We start from the raw sequence: 16,463 nt of genomic DNA, 5'->3' as shown, positions 1-16,463 counted from the left end.
CCTGAAGACATAATTGTCCTTGCATACCAGCCTGGATCTTCAAACATTTTAGGACCATCGCTTAGGATCACTAGTATTTGAAAAGATATCTCTGAAATGAGCTGTGCCTCCAGAAGTACACGAGCACTGCACATCAAGAACAGGCATTCTTTGAAGTGGCAAGATACTTAATGGCTCCGGGTGAAAGATCAAAGTGGGAAAGCAAGCTGGGCTGTGAGGACGGAGGGCTGCTGCAGCACAGCCATAGAGGAGCTGCCAAAGAAGCCCTTTCAGGAGCACCCTACAACCAGTGTAATTGGAAAGCAGGACCTTTAAACACCCACACTTCCCCTAGGAAATCAGGACAGAGGGGACCCAGCAGCTCTGCTGTGGTTCTCAGCCATGGTCAGGTATGGCTTCCACTTTGAAAGCTCTTCCAGACACAGGCTGCTCATGTTAGTATCTTCTACAGGTGAAAGCACTAAGCTGCCTACCAGCCATTCACTTAAGAGTTGGATTTGATGATCTTTGTGGCTCCCTTCCAATTCAGAATATTTTAAGAGTCTGAATTTAAATTAATCAGTCAAAACCGTATTGGGGAGCAGAACCTGAAGAGACAGCAAGACTGAACACAGGTGGTGGTGCAAAATGCCAGGCAACGATTCTGGGGATGGCCCTGCCCCAAAAGCAGTGTGTCACTAACCTCCCTCCCACGCCAGGGGGGTTCAGACCTCTGTATTTTGTACCTATTATTCACTTGCGGGTGAATTATATTAACATTTGTATCCAAATGCAGATACCTCCCACCCACATGGGAGCCAAACACAAACACGCTGATTATACAGTGTCTGGGGCACAGCCCTAGTAACAGAGATAAAAATCAACACATCCAGGGAACAAGAAAGAAAAAGGCAGTGCAAGAGTGAGTCAGCAAATGTAAGCAATATGTTAGTCAGGCAAGCATTTCTGAATGTACCACGAGGCTGCTCACACTGCAGACAAAGTCACAGCCTCAGTAACCTGAACGACGCACCACCCTGGTGTTAGCGTCCCTTCCTTTTACAATGAGACCCCTGCATTTTCATACTGGTTTTGGGAAGGCTTAATGTCGATTTCTTCCACTGCTGCCCAGCCCCCCCCTCCCCGCTCCCCACCTTAAGCCTGAGAAAGGAAAAAATCTGTGCCATGTTTAGAAAGACGGAGACGTGACCATGGAAATCCGGTAAATCAGAGCCAGCCGGCTGTGCTGCTGTGTCAGGTGTCATGATAAAGGCTGCAGGTTTCCAGGATTAACCTGGTCACTTTGCAGGCCATGAAATGCTCCACCGAGCCTCTTTACAAATTAGCCTGTGTTCTGGCTCTTCCTCCTGCCAGCCTGCATTTCTCTGCAAAACAAGTCACTGAGTGCCTCTGAGTAGTGCTGTGACATCCCACCAGCCGGTGAACCTGCCCCTCTGCAAACAGCCACTGCACAGTGGGGCTGCACCACTCCTCTCTGGAGTCACACAGATCACAAACCACTACACCAAGTCCAATGGACACAGCTGCAGAAAGCAGCGAGGGAGAAGAAAAAGCAAGGGATGAGGCCAGGAAGTTTTGCAAAAATCACCGGATTTCAAGTCACTAGCAAACTTATTTGCAGTTCCTCTGATCTAAATCCAGTTGTTCCGCTGCTTTGAAAATGCAGACTCTAATTAACTCATATTCTTATACACTCTGGTGCCCTGAAGGATACTTGCTTTTGTAAATGATATTTATAAAGCAAGGGCTATTTAATACCTGCTTAACATATATCCATAACCTTCAGAATGTCTCCTATGAGTCAACACAGCCTGACTTAAAATGACATCTTTCTCCCTCCTGTTCTGTAAGGCTTTCTGAAATGTGCAGCCACTACCTCAGAGAAGGCTTACCCACTGCTAACATTAACTAGTTCAACACTGGATAATGGGTAGTTTTATTCTGGAAGAGGAGCACTTGCAGAGAAAGGATTGCATGTAAGCCAGTCTCTGGGAAACAAGTCCTTTTCAGTTTAATCTTCATGCTGAAGAAGTGACCCCCCCATTTACTCCACAGCCAAATCTTGCAGCTACATCCTCTTCACCAGTATTTCTGTGGGAAGCCTGCAGAATGCTGGCTTATTCCAACTTCAGCAGCACTCATATCTCTGTCCACACCAAAGCTACAGGTAAGGGTAGAGCCATCTCGTACTCAGACACAAAAACTCACACCCACTTCCCATTTACATCACAGATGTCTCCCACTGAATTGGAAGAATCCAGACCCCAATTTTAATAATGAAGGTCCTTGAAAGTCTATAGTTCTCCAGATGGGTGCCTTATCCACTCTTTGAATGAAGTAGGTCGAGCAGAATAGTCTAAGGACCACACCACAGGTTGTTATCATAGCAGACTGCGAGATCCAGTTAGAGAGGGATGTTTGTCCAATTCACAACTTAAGAATCCCTACTCATGCAGCTAGAAGGAAACAGCTCTGACTGCATGGGTGCAACATTTTGGGCACATGAGCCATGAATACCTCTGTATATAAGCCATCATGGGTACTATTTAGGACACATCACCTCCATGCTGTGCTGTGTCTGGGACTGCTCTCAGGAACCTCCAGGCAAGGCAGGTGGAGCAGTGTGACAATTTTCTGCCTTCTGCCTTTCTGCTCCACTGCAGGAGATCATGGTCCCAGGAGAAGCCATGACAGGCAGCTCAGTTTACCCAGCTGTAGCATTGGTTGCATCTGCGTGGCATGGGGCAAAAGTTCAGCCCTGGGAAGCTCCTCCAGTGCCAGCAAACCCAAGGCAACCCACCCTGACATCACCCCCTTGTGCAACCTGGGTGACAGGGAGGCTGCTCCTCTTGCCTCATACGCTGGCTGACATTCAAGATGTAGCATTGATCCAGCAGCTTGGAAAAATGCACGATGGTACCAAGTTTATGTCTGTATATGCAATGAGAGACTCTCAACAGTGTTAGGAACCAAAGTCTTGCTTTCTTTAAATGTCATATAGGACCTGGGCACTAAGAAGAGAGACTTCAGCTGAAAGTCAGAGAAATTGGCCATTTTCATTCGGCAAGACTTCCATTTGAAATTACTTCAGGCAGCTCTCAGAGCAGCCCTGGTAGTGCAGATTCACCACTTTCAAGGCATCCCTCCTGTTCTTAGAAATATTACATTATAGAGCTTCTGTCATTAAAGCATCTAACTCACCAAGAATGTGACTCTGGAATTCTGTCTGGACCTTAGCAAAGTGAAAAAAGATACTAAAATGCTGTAACTCTCCATGGTAATACAGTGAATACAAGTGTCCCTCTTTCAAGATGTACAGCTATTTTAACAACAGAAGAGCTATGTGAAACTCCACCAAGCCTCATTCTTGAAAATTTAAACAAGGTAAATGGGCTAAAGATGTCCAAAGTCAAATTCATGTCCCCTGTAAACAGCTACAACACTATCTAGTTTAATGGAAAGGGGCCTAACTCTGTCAGCAATAAATATGGATAGTAACTAAGGTCATCAGGACACAGCCTATGAAGACAAAATGCTGGAACATAATCGTAGGCAAGATACCTGTGGTCTGTCAAAAGCCTCCCTCAATCCTATATGCCACTTTAAGGGAAGCAGTTGAAAACTGCTCACAGTACTTGTAACAGTTCACTGAGGTTCACCAGTATCTTACATACTTGGCATGCCCACCCTGAAGCCACCAGCATTTCATCAGGGAAGATGCTCCACGACACTACAACAGCTGAAGTCATGGGGACTGCCAAGGCAAGAAGAGTATTTGGAAAGCCTGAGGTCAAAATCTGCATTCCCAGCTTTAATGCTGACACATGATAGATTCTAACAGATCTTTTTTGTTACCCTAGTCCATTTTTCTTCTCAGTCAAGGGCATGCTACGACAGAAAGCACAGGGAAGAGCTCTGCTTGTTCACCCCACAATGAAAACCTGTGGTAGCTCTTACGATTTCTCTCTAATCTCTAGATTGCCCATATTATCAGCCTGGTGTGTATTTCTCCAAAATGCAGACACAATTTCTTTTCTCTTCATTTTCTTCTAGCATCTTTCCTAATTATTCCATTTACAGTAATGACCATTTCAAAATATGTGAATTGTCATAATCATTTTACATACCAGATGCTACATTACATTTAGCCAACACATACAAGTTTAGGAACAAAATCTCTTACATTGAAGGCAACAGAATTTTTACTGTAGACTTTATTCAGGATTTTTCCATTTGGTGACTGAAAAGTGGTTTTTAAAATAGATGGCCCTTTTATATCAGGATATGATGGGCGCTGTGGAAAGCTACAAACAAGCACTCTTCTTTGGTTATTATTGTCCTTTTCCAGAAATCAAGGACGAAGTGACTTAATCAAAAGGTGCAGTCCTCTTTCTGTTCATCCAGAGACAGCTCAGGGCCTGGTCTGTACTGCCCAGCTCCACCAGCCCAACACCAAAACATGTGCCAGCTGTGTTCCACCCTGCAAGTTGTTTTACAGAAGCATACAGTCACCCGTGCTGCTGACCTGACTGGTCCTAAATGGGAAGAAGATATACAGAAAACGAAAGAGGGAGGAGCAAAGGGTGATAACAAGTAAAAATCAAATAGGTATCTGAAAAAAGAAGAAAAAGCATGGTGGGGAAGGAAGGAAGAAGGATTGTGAGAAATAGCTATGGTTCAGTTAGCTCCCTGGAGTCTCTCTACATTTGTTAAAGAGAAGGGAGTGGTTTTAGAACACAACTTATTTCTCTCAGCTCCCTATTTCCATATGAGATGACTCAAGACACCTTACACAGCAGGCATCCATGGTCAAACAAATCCCATCACCATGCCTGCAAGGTGCTCCAAGGACTGGATGAGTGAACACTAACATAAACTGCCCACAATCACCAAATACCAGGATCTCAGACACACAAACATCCTGAGCAGGATCAAAACACATACATGAAGGAATCTGGGAAAGGGTATCCACTGTAACTACCCTCTTTCTGCAGGGGAAACATACACAAGGACCACCTCTCATGAACATCGAGGGACAGGTTTTCAAAATGTTTCTTTCAGCAGTTTTCTTCCATTTCTAACAAGCATCCTGAGTACAACAGCCTTGTGACAGTCTGGCTCCAAGTGTTGCAACAGGAATATCTGGTGTTGATCCTATCTTTCAAACTAAATTTTTAAATTTGTCCATGGTCCAAGTGCTGATATAGGAGGGAAGTTCTTGGAAAATGCTGGAAAGCTCAAGTGAATTTGTTAAAAATAAAAAACATGCATTTCAGACACAATACCAGAAGTCAGTGAACAAGGACACATTAGCTGAGGATTCCTTCCAGTGCTATACCATTACTTTTCTTCATGGTGTTTGGCTGTCTAGAGCCATCCTCTCCCTGCTGGGACAGAAGCAAAACTCCCAATTGGGTCACAGAGATGGTGGCAATGTAGCTGCACAGATCTGGCTCTCATAGTACATGCAATAATTTATCTAAACCTTCTCGAAAGTAGTAAGTTTTGTCTGCCTGGGCTACTAGTCTTAAACTAAACCCACAAGCTGTTAGGGGCAAGAGAAGAGTTTTTTACTGTGTCCACAGACAGTGCCTTGCCCAGAAGGAATCTTGCCAAGCATTAGACTCCCAAGCAAGATTTAAAAATAACGTATTTAACTCCACAGTATTTACAGAGTTCTAAAATAACAAATAATGATGTAACAAAATAAACTGATTGTCCGTGTACACTGCCATTGCAAGATAGAATGTCACTTTATCAGACATATGATCAAAAAAGGATATTTAAGTACAGAGGAGAGATCAGATCAGATCAAAGGTTGAATTAGGCCAGTATCTTGTTTCAGACAGTGGCCAACAGCAATATCTTATGAAAAACCATGATTGGGAAATGCCCTCACAAAATAATATAAAGACAACATTATGCACCTTGAAATACTTCTACCTGTTAAATAACCTGTTTCATCATGAGTCTGCAATCAATGCTGCACACACTCATCAGCAGTTCCACTTAGCACATCCTCACAGCTTCTGCTTTTGCCTAGGAAAGGCAGTGAAATCACCAGCGGGCTTTGCTGGGTTTGGGTCAGTTGCCCGAGCACAGAAGACGCCTGAGCACACGGGCAGGATCCCTGTACACCCAGGAGAGGGGCAGAGATGTAACATGGGCTGGGGCAGCCGGCAGCCCCAGAGCTACCATGTCAACAGAGCAAAATTCCTTGTGAAAATGGAGGTAGACAAGAAGATCTAGACATCAATGTTGTGTACAAAATAGCTTGGAGTTTTCCGCTTGGCTGCCAAGACCAGGAGGATGAAGAACCAAGAAGGAAGGAATTGAAATGTAAGGTGTCTACATAATTTCCTCCTAATAACCAATGTTTCACTTGGTCGTGACCTGCAAAGACGTGGAAAAGGAGTTGGACAGCCAGATCCTCAAGGGAGAAAAAAAAGGAAGAAAACCCAGGGCTTTCAGCTGCCTGGAGATGTCATATGTTGGAAACAACAAAATTCCCAGTAATGTTTACAGGGGACCTGCATTCAGAAGATGCACACCAGGAGACCTAGAGGGGAAATTCCCAATTAAAGCTAAAAGGAAAATTACATAAGGAAAAAGCCAGACTTCATAAACATTTGTTAATAAACCCAGTATTTGAAAGGTACAGTGCAAGAACTTTGGCATCCTGCTTTTGTTTATACTTAAGGGATTTTACTGTCATCTTAAGTAGCTCTTAATTACTGTAAATAAACTAAAAAAAAAAAGGGAAGAAAAAAATAAAAAAAGAAAACTGAAAACCATCTTTACTAGTCAGAAGATCAGACTCCTCAATAATAGCATTCTGGTACTTTTTCTGAAATTAGCTTGGCCCACTGTTTCTTCCCCTTGAAATATTAATTGGCACTCCTTGGGATTGCTCTTTCCAGGCGTATTTATACTACTGATGGCTCAAGACATATAGGGCAGACATTTGTCCTTAATAACACTCTTGACTGACCTCAAGTTCCATGTCCAGGGGTAACCGAGGCCATCAGACATCAAAATCAACACATTCAATTTGAGGAGCTCACAACCTGGATGATGTCAAATTCATTTTTCACTCTTTCTGCAGACTTCATATACTGAAACTAATTACCAACAAATTTTAAAAATTCTATTTAAAAGTTATCATTGAATGTTGAATAGTCTGAAGTTTTCTTGGACTATTTGAAGGACAATTCCTTTCATAAATCTGCAATTAAAACTTTTGCAGTTTAACCACATGGTGCCAACACTAAACTGCCTTGCCTCTAATATTACAGCAGCTCTTCTCAGTCCTCAGTTACCCCAATGAAGGAGACAAACTTTGTCCTACATCCTTAGCAAGAATAAAGTATTCTTCAGTGCTAGTACAAGCCTCATAGTAATAGTGTAAGACAGTTATGTTTTCTGTATTGTTTTAATGTACTTATTCATATGGGTCTTACCACATCAGGATCACTTTTTTGACATGGTAGAAAACCAATTCTGAATATCCCCCGAGAGGAATTTTACCTATGTTACAACTGAGGAACTGAGGCACAAAAAGACCTTTTCAGAGATGACACAGGCCCTTGATTTCCATTGAAATCATGGGACTCAAGCACCTGACTGATGTCCAGCTTCTACAAGGTGGCTATAGCTGCATTCAGTTTGAAGTCAGACTCCCCACATCCTCAGAGGTGTATCTGTCCCCTGCATACCATGCGCTGAATAAACCATTACGCGTGCTCTGCAAAGTCCCAAGTCCACTGGCATGAGGCAAACAACTGACTTGCATCTGCCCCTTTTCTTCCCTACTCCAAATATCAGCTCGTCCCCACAGGAGGTCAAGGACTGCTCACCATGTAAGATCTGCCCACCACTTCATGCCATGTCCGCTCTGTAAGACCTGGGTCCCTTCTCTAGCCAAACTGAGGTTATGTTGCTTTTGGAATACTTCCACCTTGCTCCTAGTTCCTGTAATTAGAACTCTCAGCAATCAAAGGGTAAGACCTCCTCACAAAAGTCAACAAGATTTGCAATGGATGGTTTGCAATGAAGCCCATAGTACAGGGCACACCATGAAGGGCAGTATCACGTACCATTGCTACTTTAAAAGGCTCCTACTGAAAGCCTTAATAACCACCCACGAGAACTGATGCAATTTTCTCCTTTTATTAGCCTGGTCTGACCACAGCCTGGTTGTTTCCCGTTCTGTTACCAGCTTGCAAAACGCTAACCTGGGTGTCCCTGCAGAGCTCCCCAACAGGCTGCACCAGCCTTACCCAGCAAGCCAAGGGAGTCCCAGGGGATGTGATGCTGTGACATGAACAGGAACAGCGTGGCTTGTAGTAGGAGCAGGCTAGGGTGCTTTGCTCAGGGACAGGGCAGCACAACAAACCCCTTCTGCTCCAACCCAGGACAGGGCTCAAGTGGGCTGACAAAATGGTTGGCAAGAAAAAAGGTACTGGGTAGCAGTATGTGGGTAATGTGGTTACACAAACATCTCACATGTTGATATAGTCTGAGTCAGTGAAGTTTATTTTATATTTTAGATTATGCTAATTTACATTTAAAAATAATAATATCTTTTAACCTCTGCCCATTTCCAATAAAAAAGAAGTATCTAAATTCTTAATTAAGCTTTCCAAAAAGTGTTTTACATCATCTTGCCTTGTGCAGTCCCAGTGGACCCTGTGCTACGGAATCATTCTCAAATCTGTGAAAAGCTCCATGAACACCAACAAAAGTTCACTCTCAAAGCAAAAAAAGAAACCCCAGTTCTGTACCCTCCAACACTTCCAGCTCTGTAAGCCTTTCCCTTAAAATTTTTTCCCCTTTTTTATCTCCATATTTATTCCTAAGAGTCAGAACATCAAAGTCAGCTGAAAAGGGCTTGGGATAGACTCTTCAGCAAGGGGCAGAGACATGATGGAAGAAAAAAGTACAAACCATTCTTTTATTCAGAGTACCACTATAGGCAGCTGTGGAGAAGAGATCGACAGCAAAACACAGTGCATAAACTTGAGAGTTAAATAGTCTGACAGACCTTTCTCTGCTGAGACCAGTGGGAATGTGACCACATTTGACTTTTTAAAGGAGCAGTAGATGTACTGGACATGAATGCTCATTGCATTTTTACAGGGGGGTCAGGGAAAAGGCCAGCTACATAAGGCGTTGCAGATCACACTATGAGTTACAAGTAGCGATCTCCTGCTTTCCCTAAGCCCATTTAAAGGCAGCAACTACCAGCATGGAGTCCATTAAAAGAACAGGATCTAACAAGTTATTGTAGCCTGTCTACAGCACTTCTTTTACCAGACTACAGACAACCAGACTGTGCCCATTTGGGGGAGGAGAAGAACATGGAAGCCATGTAGATTTTACTCACTGCTTTTAAAGGAAACATTTTTTTAAATGTCTCTAAGTTGCAAGGGACAACAAACATGTAACTAGCAGGAGGAAAAAAACATCAACTTAATAACAGTGGCTCATCATCAAGATACGACTAAAACTTGGTAATTGGGACAGGAATGCTGCTGTGGTGCTCAGGAAAGGCTTAGAAGCATATGCAACCTGAGAGCAGAACAGCCAACAGCAACTCACGTGCTGGCACATAAACTGCTGTTTCCTCAAGGTGAGGCAAAAAACTCTCTTCAGATTCAAAAGGGCCAGGGCGTTCAGAGGAGGAAGGAGAGAGCTGGGCACTCTGCACTCCAGTCTCTAGAGGAAATCAGTTTCTTCTCATCGCTCCTCTGCCCACTCACAAAAAGCACACTGCTTCCAAGGGTTCACACCACCACTTGCTACTCAGCCCATGCTTATCACAAACACCCTTCTGTTTTCACAGTGTACGCTTAGTTGAGGATATGAGCTACTTTTTCAAAAGAGCTAAAATAAATCAGAATCCTACATCTCATCCTAAACTAAAATGTTCCCGAATGTCCACATTTACTTCTGAAAATTATGACAAGCTCCTAGATTACTCCTTGCTCCATTCTTACAAAATTATTATTCCCAGAAGCACATGGTGTTTCACGTAGTAGAAGAGACGTCTTCACTCTCAGAGGCTTACAGTTACTGAAGCTACATGATGACAGATGTGTTCATACCCTAGGGAAAGGGTAAGCAAAAGGCCAAGGCCTATGCTTTAGTAATAGGCTGAATCCAAAAGACATTGATGTACTTATCTTCAGGATGACATTTTGGTGCCCACCATATTTTTTTTTCTCCCCAGGCCCACACATAGACTGAAAATACCTGAACTCTGAAAGGACACCTACTGTTATTCCACACAGACTCCATCCTTGTACTTTCAAGGAGCCAAAGCCCTGCGATACTCCATCAGTCTTTTGCTCAGACAGGCCTGTGGGATGAAGGCAAAGAGGTGGGTAATCTCTGCAGCACCAAAGCTGCCATGCACTGGTGGCCCTGTCAGTTCTATGGCCAGTTTGCACAAGAGAGCAGCAAAAATCCCCTCTGGAGAATGACATGTGGAGGCAAGCTAAATTCTTGGGCCACCTGAATTCTGCTCAAATAAAACAGTCTCTCTGTTGAAAAGAGTAACTCATACATCTTCCCTTTGAGTCCTTGCTGCAGCACAGAGAAAAGGACAGGGTGACTGCAGCATCCCTCTCCACATCCTTCACTTGGCATCTAGCAAGAGCTCAGGGAAAAAAAAAAAAAAAGTAATTTACATCAGTTTTTGGCCGCTACACACATATGCCTGGAGAGATATGCTCACAGCCTCTCACTCTTGATTTCTGCATGAAGTAAGAGCAGCTTAAGTGGATGAGGAGAGCTTGTTCTGCATTTAGGAAACAAACCTGTCTAGGACGATGGTGCTTGTGTGAATTATTAAAAGGCAACTGCATTTACAAATCCAAATTAGCTGACCATCTGCCCTTCCACATCTATCTGCAGTTTTGACTTGAAAGAGAATCACACCAAAGGATAAATTTCTCTCAGCACTGGCTGCACTTTCTGCCTCTACCACATAAAAGTTTTGGTAACAAAACGTTAAAAATAACCTCCTGCACGGATGTTTTCTTTCAAATACACAAACGTTTATACTCACCTAAGGTTCACAAAGTTAATTTCAGAATCGAGTTTGAGTTGCTAGAGCCCTTTAAAAAGCAAAACATGTCCAGCAGTCCTAATGCAGTGCTTCTCTCCTTATTGAATCATTACTTTTGTTAATGATAACAAAACCAGCCTGTTTCTGCAGCAGAGCCCCACAGCATCTTTAAGGAACAACCAGTTTCGCTTTCACCCTGCTCATCCTCCTCCACTCCTACTCAGCTCCTGCTACTATCTGCAAGCACACTGCTGGCTGCCAAGGGTTAAACCGCGGCTTTTCAGGGAGAAAAACAGGAGAGGCAGAAGAGAGAGGAGCGAGGAGAGCCTGCCCAGGGCAGCAGCTGGCTGGAGGGCATCGGTGCCAGGGCAGGGATGGCCCAACCGCTGCAGCAGCCGGCGGAGCAGCAAAGTTTCTGTGATTTTAGGCAAGCCCCAGCGTGACGTCACCTCGCCCAGATAATCTCGGTGCAGTCAGCACAGGCCTCCTGGCTCCCCATTGGCGAGCCCCTCGTCAGCAGACATCTGAAGATAATTATTATTGGCCAGACAATTATAACAGGAACGACTGTCACTTCGTGCTGATGCCCGAACCTGGTGCTCTGCAGCAGGATGGAGGACTCCAGCAGTCACCACTCCATCCAGGCATTTCTGTCATTTCGGCTTTCCTAAGCACCAGACAGTTTTTGCTGCCTCACTGGCTGCAGCTGGGAATCAGGATCTTGGCACTACAACCCTCTTTGCTGCATGTCTGACAGAACTGTGAATTTTCAAAAATAATAATATACTTACCTATGAGAGATAAAGAACTAGAACTGCATTAATTCTCATACAGCAGTTTAAGGGGAAAAAAATCCTCTGCAGAGTACTTACTTCATACCACTTCCCTGTTTGAAGAAGCTGGGGAGGAGGTGCTGGGAGAGTTTGATTTGAGAAATTATTTTAAGCAATTACTTTATAAACATTTGACTTAACCCTGGTCATGCTTAAATCAAACCTCCCATGGTTTCAGCACAATATGATAGTGTATCTTAAAGTGATATTGTATTTTATATTCAAAGCTACATGATGGCACTATACTTAAACTTATACGAACAACAGCTTTCCCGCAACATAAAGTCTAAGAAGTTTCATGACAGTAAATGGACCTGTTAGTTCTTTAACCTCCTGAAAACCTGCCATTGCTTGTTTAGCGAAGACAACTAATTGGCAGCTCTTACCATCAGAGACCAGCAGGCTGGAGGTCTGTCTTTGCAGCCTCCAACTTTGCTCAGCCTCTCCTGCCTCCATGCAAAAGAACCAGGCAGGCTGGGGGCTATACCATTACGGTGTACATAAACATAAAGCCAAGCACTCAGGGAGGCATGAAATGCATCAGCTTATAAGTATCAGGAAACAGACTATTAATTTTTCCTCTGTGTCAAAAGAGTACCCTCTTTACAGCTCTGCTAATCCAGGCCCATGGTTTAAAGAGGTCTCAGAGTGATGCATGTTGCAGGATGGGGTCCTCCATACAGTGAAACAGAAACATCTGGAATAAAGCAAGGAGGTCCTCATTCGGTGCCATTAGACCAATATGCCATCAGATGGGTTCCATTCATGTCGGACTCAGAGGGATGATTTCCAGGGGCAGATGGCAGTGAGGAAACAAGCCCTAGGATGTGGGTGTGCTGAAGAAAAGCCTGGGTGCCAGCGACTGGAGAGGGCAGAGGACATGCACTTTCCCCAGGCAGTGATGGAGCTTGAAGTAGACTCAAGAGGACTGAGGAAAAGGAGTGGCAAGCCTTGGCTGACCCAGACACTTCATTCCTTGCACCATGATCCTTCCCAACCAACCATACCAGTACCTAGGGGTATGCCACTACCCCAGGCTTTGCATTCAAGCTTTTCCAGCTTTAGCCTTACGCAGTTTTAATTAAAAGCTGCTTTAACCAGCTCAGAAGTCAGAAGGTATGTAAAAGAACTCATGTCCATCCTCAAACTAGGCTACGTTTTCATATGCAACATAGTCAGACTCCAAAGATGCATCTAATAATCCAAAAGTCAGGTCAACTCCTTAGACCCACTTCATCCTCCCTAACACCTCACAGCCTTTTTTTTTGTTTTATAAGGTATCAGGAAATATTTTTGAGATTAAGTAAAATAACAAATGCCACACCTAAAGAATTTATTTCCCTCCATGCTGGACATTGTAATAGTATTGCATCCTAATTTAAATAGTGATTACAGTTTAAAATCCTGCCATAGTGTTTCCTTAGTCTGTCTTGCTGCCCAAAGAATGAAAAAACATGTTTATCCCTGCAAACTACTACTTAACAACCTCATCTTAGAACGCTCTTACGTTAATGATGTGTACATTAAGGCTACTCCTACAAAGTGTAGAAGCCATGTACTGCCATTGATGTCTGCATACACAAACCTATTGAGTCACCCTGATAAGTAAAAAAGCCTCCTTGTGTAGCCCTTAGCTGCTGTATTTCACCAGTTAAGCTCCCTGCAAAACTCAAGTGCTTGAACAGGACCTGTATCCCTAAGCAAGTGCATTTCTTGAAGATAAAAATGCACAATTTAACCTGAAACTCAGAAGTCATCCTCAGCATTTTCAGGAAAAGCCTGCCATGACAGAGACCTCACAGGGCACAGCTTCATTTCATTTCCAGAAACATTCCCAGGCCCCCAAGCAGATCACTCTCCTTTACTTTAATGTGAATCAAAGGTATTAATTCATCAGTTCCCTTAGAGAAGGGGAAACTAGATCAGAAAGCTCATGCACATGGATGATCATGTCTCTTTAGCTGTACAGCAGCAGCGTAATACTGATGGTCTCTTCCTCTGAACCTGGGAAGTGGGAGCCCAGCATTACAGAGTCCAGCTGGTGACTTCTGCAGCACATGAAACTGCCAGGGATATTTTAATAACACTGCTTAGCATTTATATAGTACCTGACATCTTCAAGGCACTCGGCAAACATTATGTAAGTCATTAAAACATCTCATATGGGCATTTCAGCATTATTATCCCCAACTCCCCTGGTCTTTCCCTGCTGGGGAAACTGAGGCCTGGAAGAAGTTATGTAATATTCCCAAGGTCATATCATGAGGCACAGGAGAGCCAAGAAGAAGATGCAGGAATGGTGGTTGCTAGTCACGTTCCTTATTCTAAACTGCATCTCTCCTGGCTTATTTGGCTTTTATATACACTCATGTATCACCCTCTCCATCCTCTTTTACCAGCTTGTCCTATTCTGATGCCAATTTTCTTCTGGAACATGGACAGAATGGGAAGCATCCAACACTCCCAGCCCAAGAATATCTATGTGGTCTCCTTTTTCCTGAAACATGAGTGACACTAAGCACTCTTCAAGAGCTAATGAGCTCACCTGGAGGAGAACAGAGGGAGACATACATGCACTTAAGTGGTCATTTTAATTATGCTGCCCTTAAAAGTTCCCAGACCAGTCACTAGAGTATTCTAGCAAATCCCTGGCTGACATCCATCTACAATCTGGGACCATTCTGCCCTGAAAATGTAGACACCAAAGCCTGGGCCCAGAGACAGTCTTATCCTGCCATTGTCACATCAGGGTGGTATGGATAGGGTCCTCACTTGAAAGCCCAAAAGGGCAGGCAGCACTGCCAAGGGAGGGCATGCCAGCAATGAGAAAGTTGTGGGGTAGCTCGGGAGACAGACCACAGGAGCAGCAGAAAGGGCAAGACTGGGTACCAGGCGAGGGTGGTCAGTGATGGTGCAGCAGCAGGGCACAGGTGAGCCTGGGCAAGCCTTGAACACAAGGGTAGTGCAAGTGGACAAAGCTAGGGCGAGGACTGGGGCACAGTGTGGGTAGGTGTGATGGAGAGGGGAATCCTCTCCCGAGGGCAGGCCAGTGGATCCCGCGGAGGGGGCAGGAGCAGCTGGGGCGCTCCCTCCATCCCTATCTCCATGCTGCCGGCCAGGGCCCAGGGATGCTCCCGCGGCAGTGCCGGGCAGAAAGCAGGCTCCCGGTACAGCCACTCCCCTTCGGCGGACCGGGCTGTGAGCGTGCGTGTGTCCCTTTGCGGGTCCGTCAGGCTCCGGCTCGCCGCGACCCGGGAAGCCCCGACAGGTCTCTGCGCACCCCCGGTCCCGCCGCGGCTCGGCTCGGCTCGCCCCGGCTCCCCAGCCACACGCACACGCCGGGAAAGTTAATAGCCGCATGGCTGCAAATGAAGTTTTATTAGGAGCTGGGGGAGGGGAAGGGGAAGAGAAAGGGGCTCCACGGGGAACACGGGCAAACGCGCAACTTGTTTGAATGGGGGCGTAGTGCGGGGAGCGGGAGGGACGGGCAGGGATGGAGGCAGGGATGGAGGCAGGGGAGGCCGAGGGCAGAGCCGGGGCACGTGTGCGGCTCTGCGCCGCCGGGCCGGGGCGGCGGCGGGGCTCAGGGCCCGCATCGCACCGCGCCGGCGGCGGGATGCCCCGGCCTTGTGTAACCCGGCGGGTCAGTCTCCGCCCGGGCGCGCAGGTAGCGCCGGCGGCAGCACCCGTGTGCCCGCGCACGGCGGCGCAGAGCCGAGCCCAGCCGAGCCCAGCCGAGCCCAGCCGCGCCGCGCCGGCCGGGCGCAACCCGCGCACCCGGATGGGCTCAGCGCCTTCCCGATCCGGGCGGGCGGCGGGGCCCGAGGGCGGCACTCACCAGTTTTCCTGCATCCACTGGATGGCCGCATGCTCGTTGAACTGCTTCTCGAATTCGTATTCCTGCAAAGTCAACACTGACATGTTCATTGGCCCGGTGGCTGCGGAGCCGCTCCCCGCGCCGAGATGCTGCCTGCCGCCGCCTCGGGAGCCGGGCCCCTGCGCGCCCGCCGCCGGAGAGCCCCCGCCTCTGGCCTGGCCCGCCCCGCCTCAGCGGTACCCCGGGTTTAGCATAGCTCCGCTCCCCTCCGCGCCTCTCCTCCCGGGCCCGCCGGTCTCCTCCTCTTCTGCGGCCGCCGCGCAGCGCCCGGGGGCGGTGCGGTCTTAGTGCCCGCCCGCCGCCGCCGCCGCCGCCGCCCGGGACACCCGCCCCCCTCCGCCCCGCGCACATCTCGCAGCGCTCCTCGGGGCGTCCGCTGCGGGGCTGCGCTCCTGGCGGGGAGGGACCCCCCCGTGCCACCCCAAGCCGTCAAAAAAATAACTACAAAAATAGGAAGCCCCCATCCCCGGGCTGAATCCATGCCGCAACGACCTGCGCGCCCTCCCCGGCCACCCGGGAACTAAAGAAGGACGAGTTAAGATTTGGGCAGAAGGGCAGACACATATACTCCCCCAGAAGAAGCCTACACACACCCCCCCCACACGTCCTTTTTGCATTTAGATCCCAGTGCACCTGCTGTGGCTGCTGCCACCCCGCGGGACTGGGCCCTCTGCCCCATGCC

General features: G+C 46.6%; 1 protein-coding gene across 1 annotated transcript in view; it reads right to left on the bottom strand.

Annotated features, from left to right (window-relative positions):
- Positions 1-15,997, bottom strand: part of ELOVL6 (ELOVL fatty acid elongase 6) — a 76,610-nt gene extending 60,613 nt beyond the window's left edge. The window contains exon 1 of the mRNA XM_051789705.1: positions 15,743-15,997. Coding sequence (XP_051645665.1) covers positions 15,743-15,831 — 89 coding nt within the window. The 5' untranslated portion in view covers positions 15,832-15,997. The remainder of the gene's footprint in view (positions 1-15,742) is intronic.
- Positions 15,998-16,463: the final 466 nt, after the last annotated feature.

This window comes from Manacus candei, unplaced genomic scaffold (genome assembly GCF_025592945.1).
Source record: "Manacus candei isolate 608988 ecotype Guabito, Panama unplaced genomic scaffold, ASM2559294v1 h1tg000028l, whole genome shotgun sequence".
Classification (NCBI taxonomy): Eukaryota; Metazoa; Chordata; class Aves; order Passeriformes; family Pipridae; genus Manacus; species Manacus candei.
The sequence above is the reverse complement of the archived record's forward strand: the minus strand, read 5'-3'. Positions and strand labels throughout refer to the sequence as shown.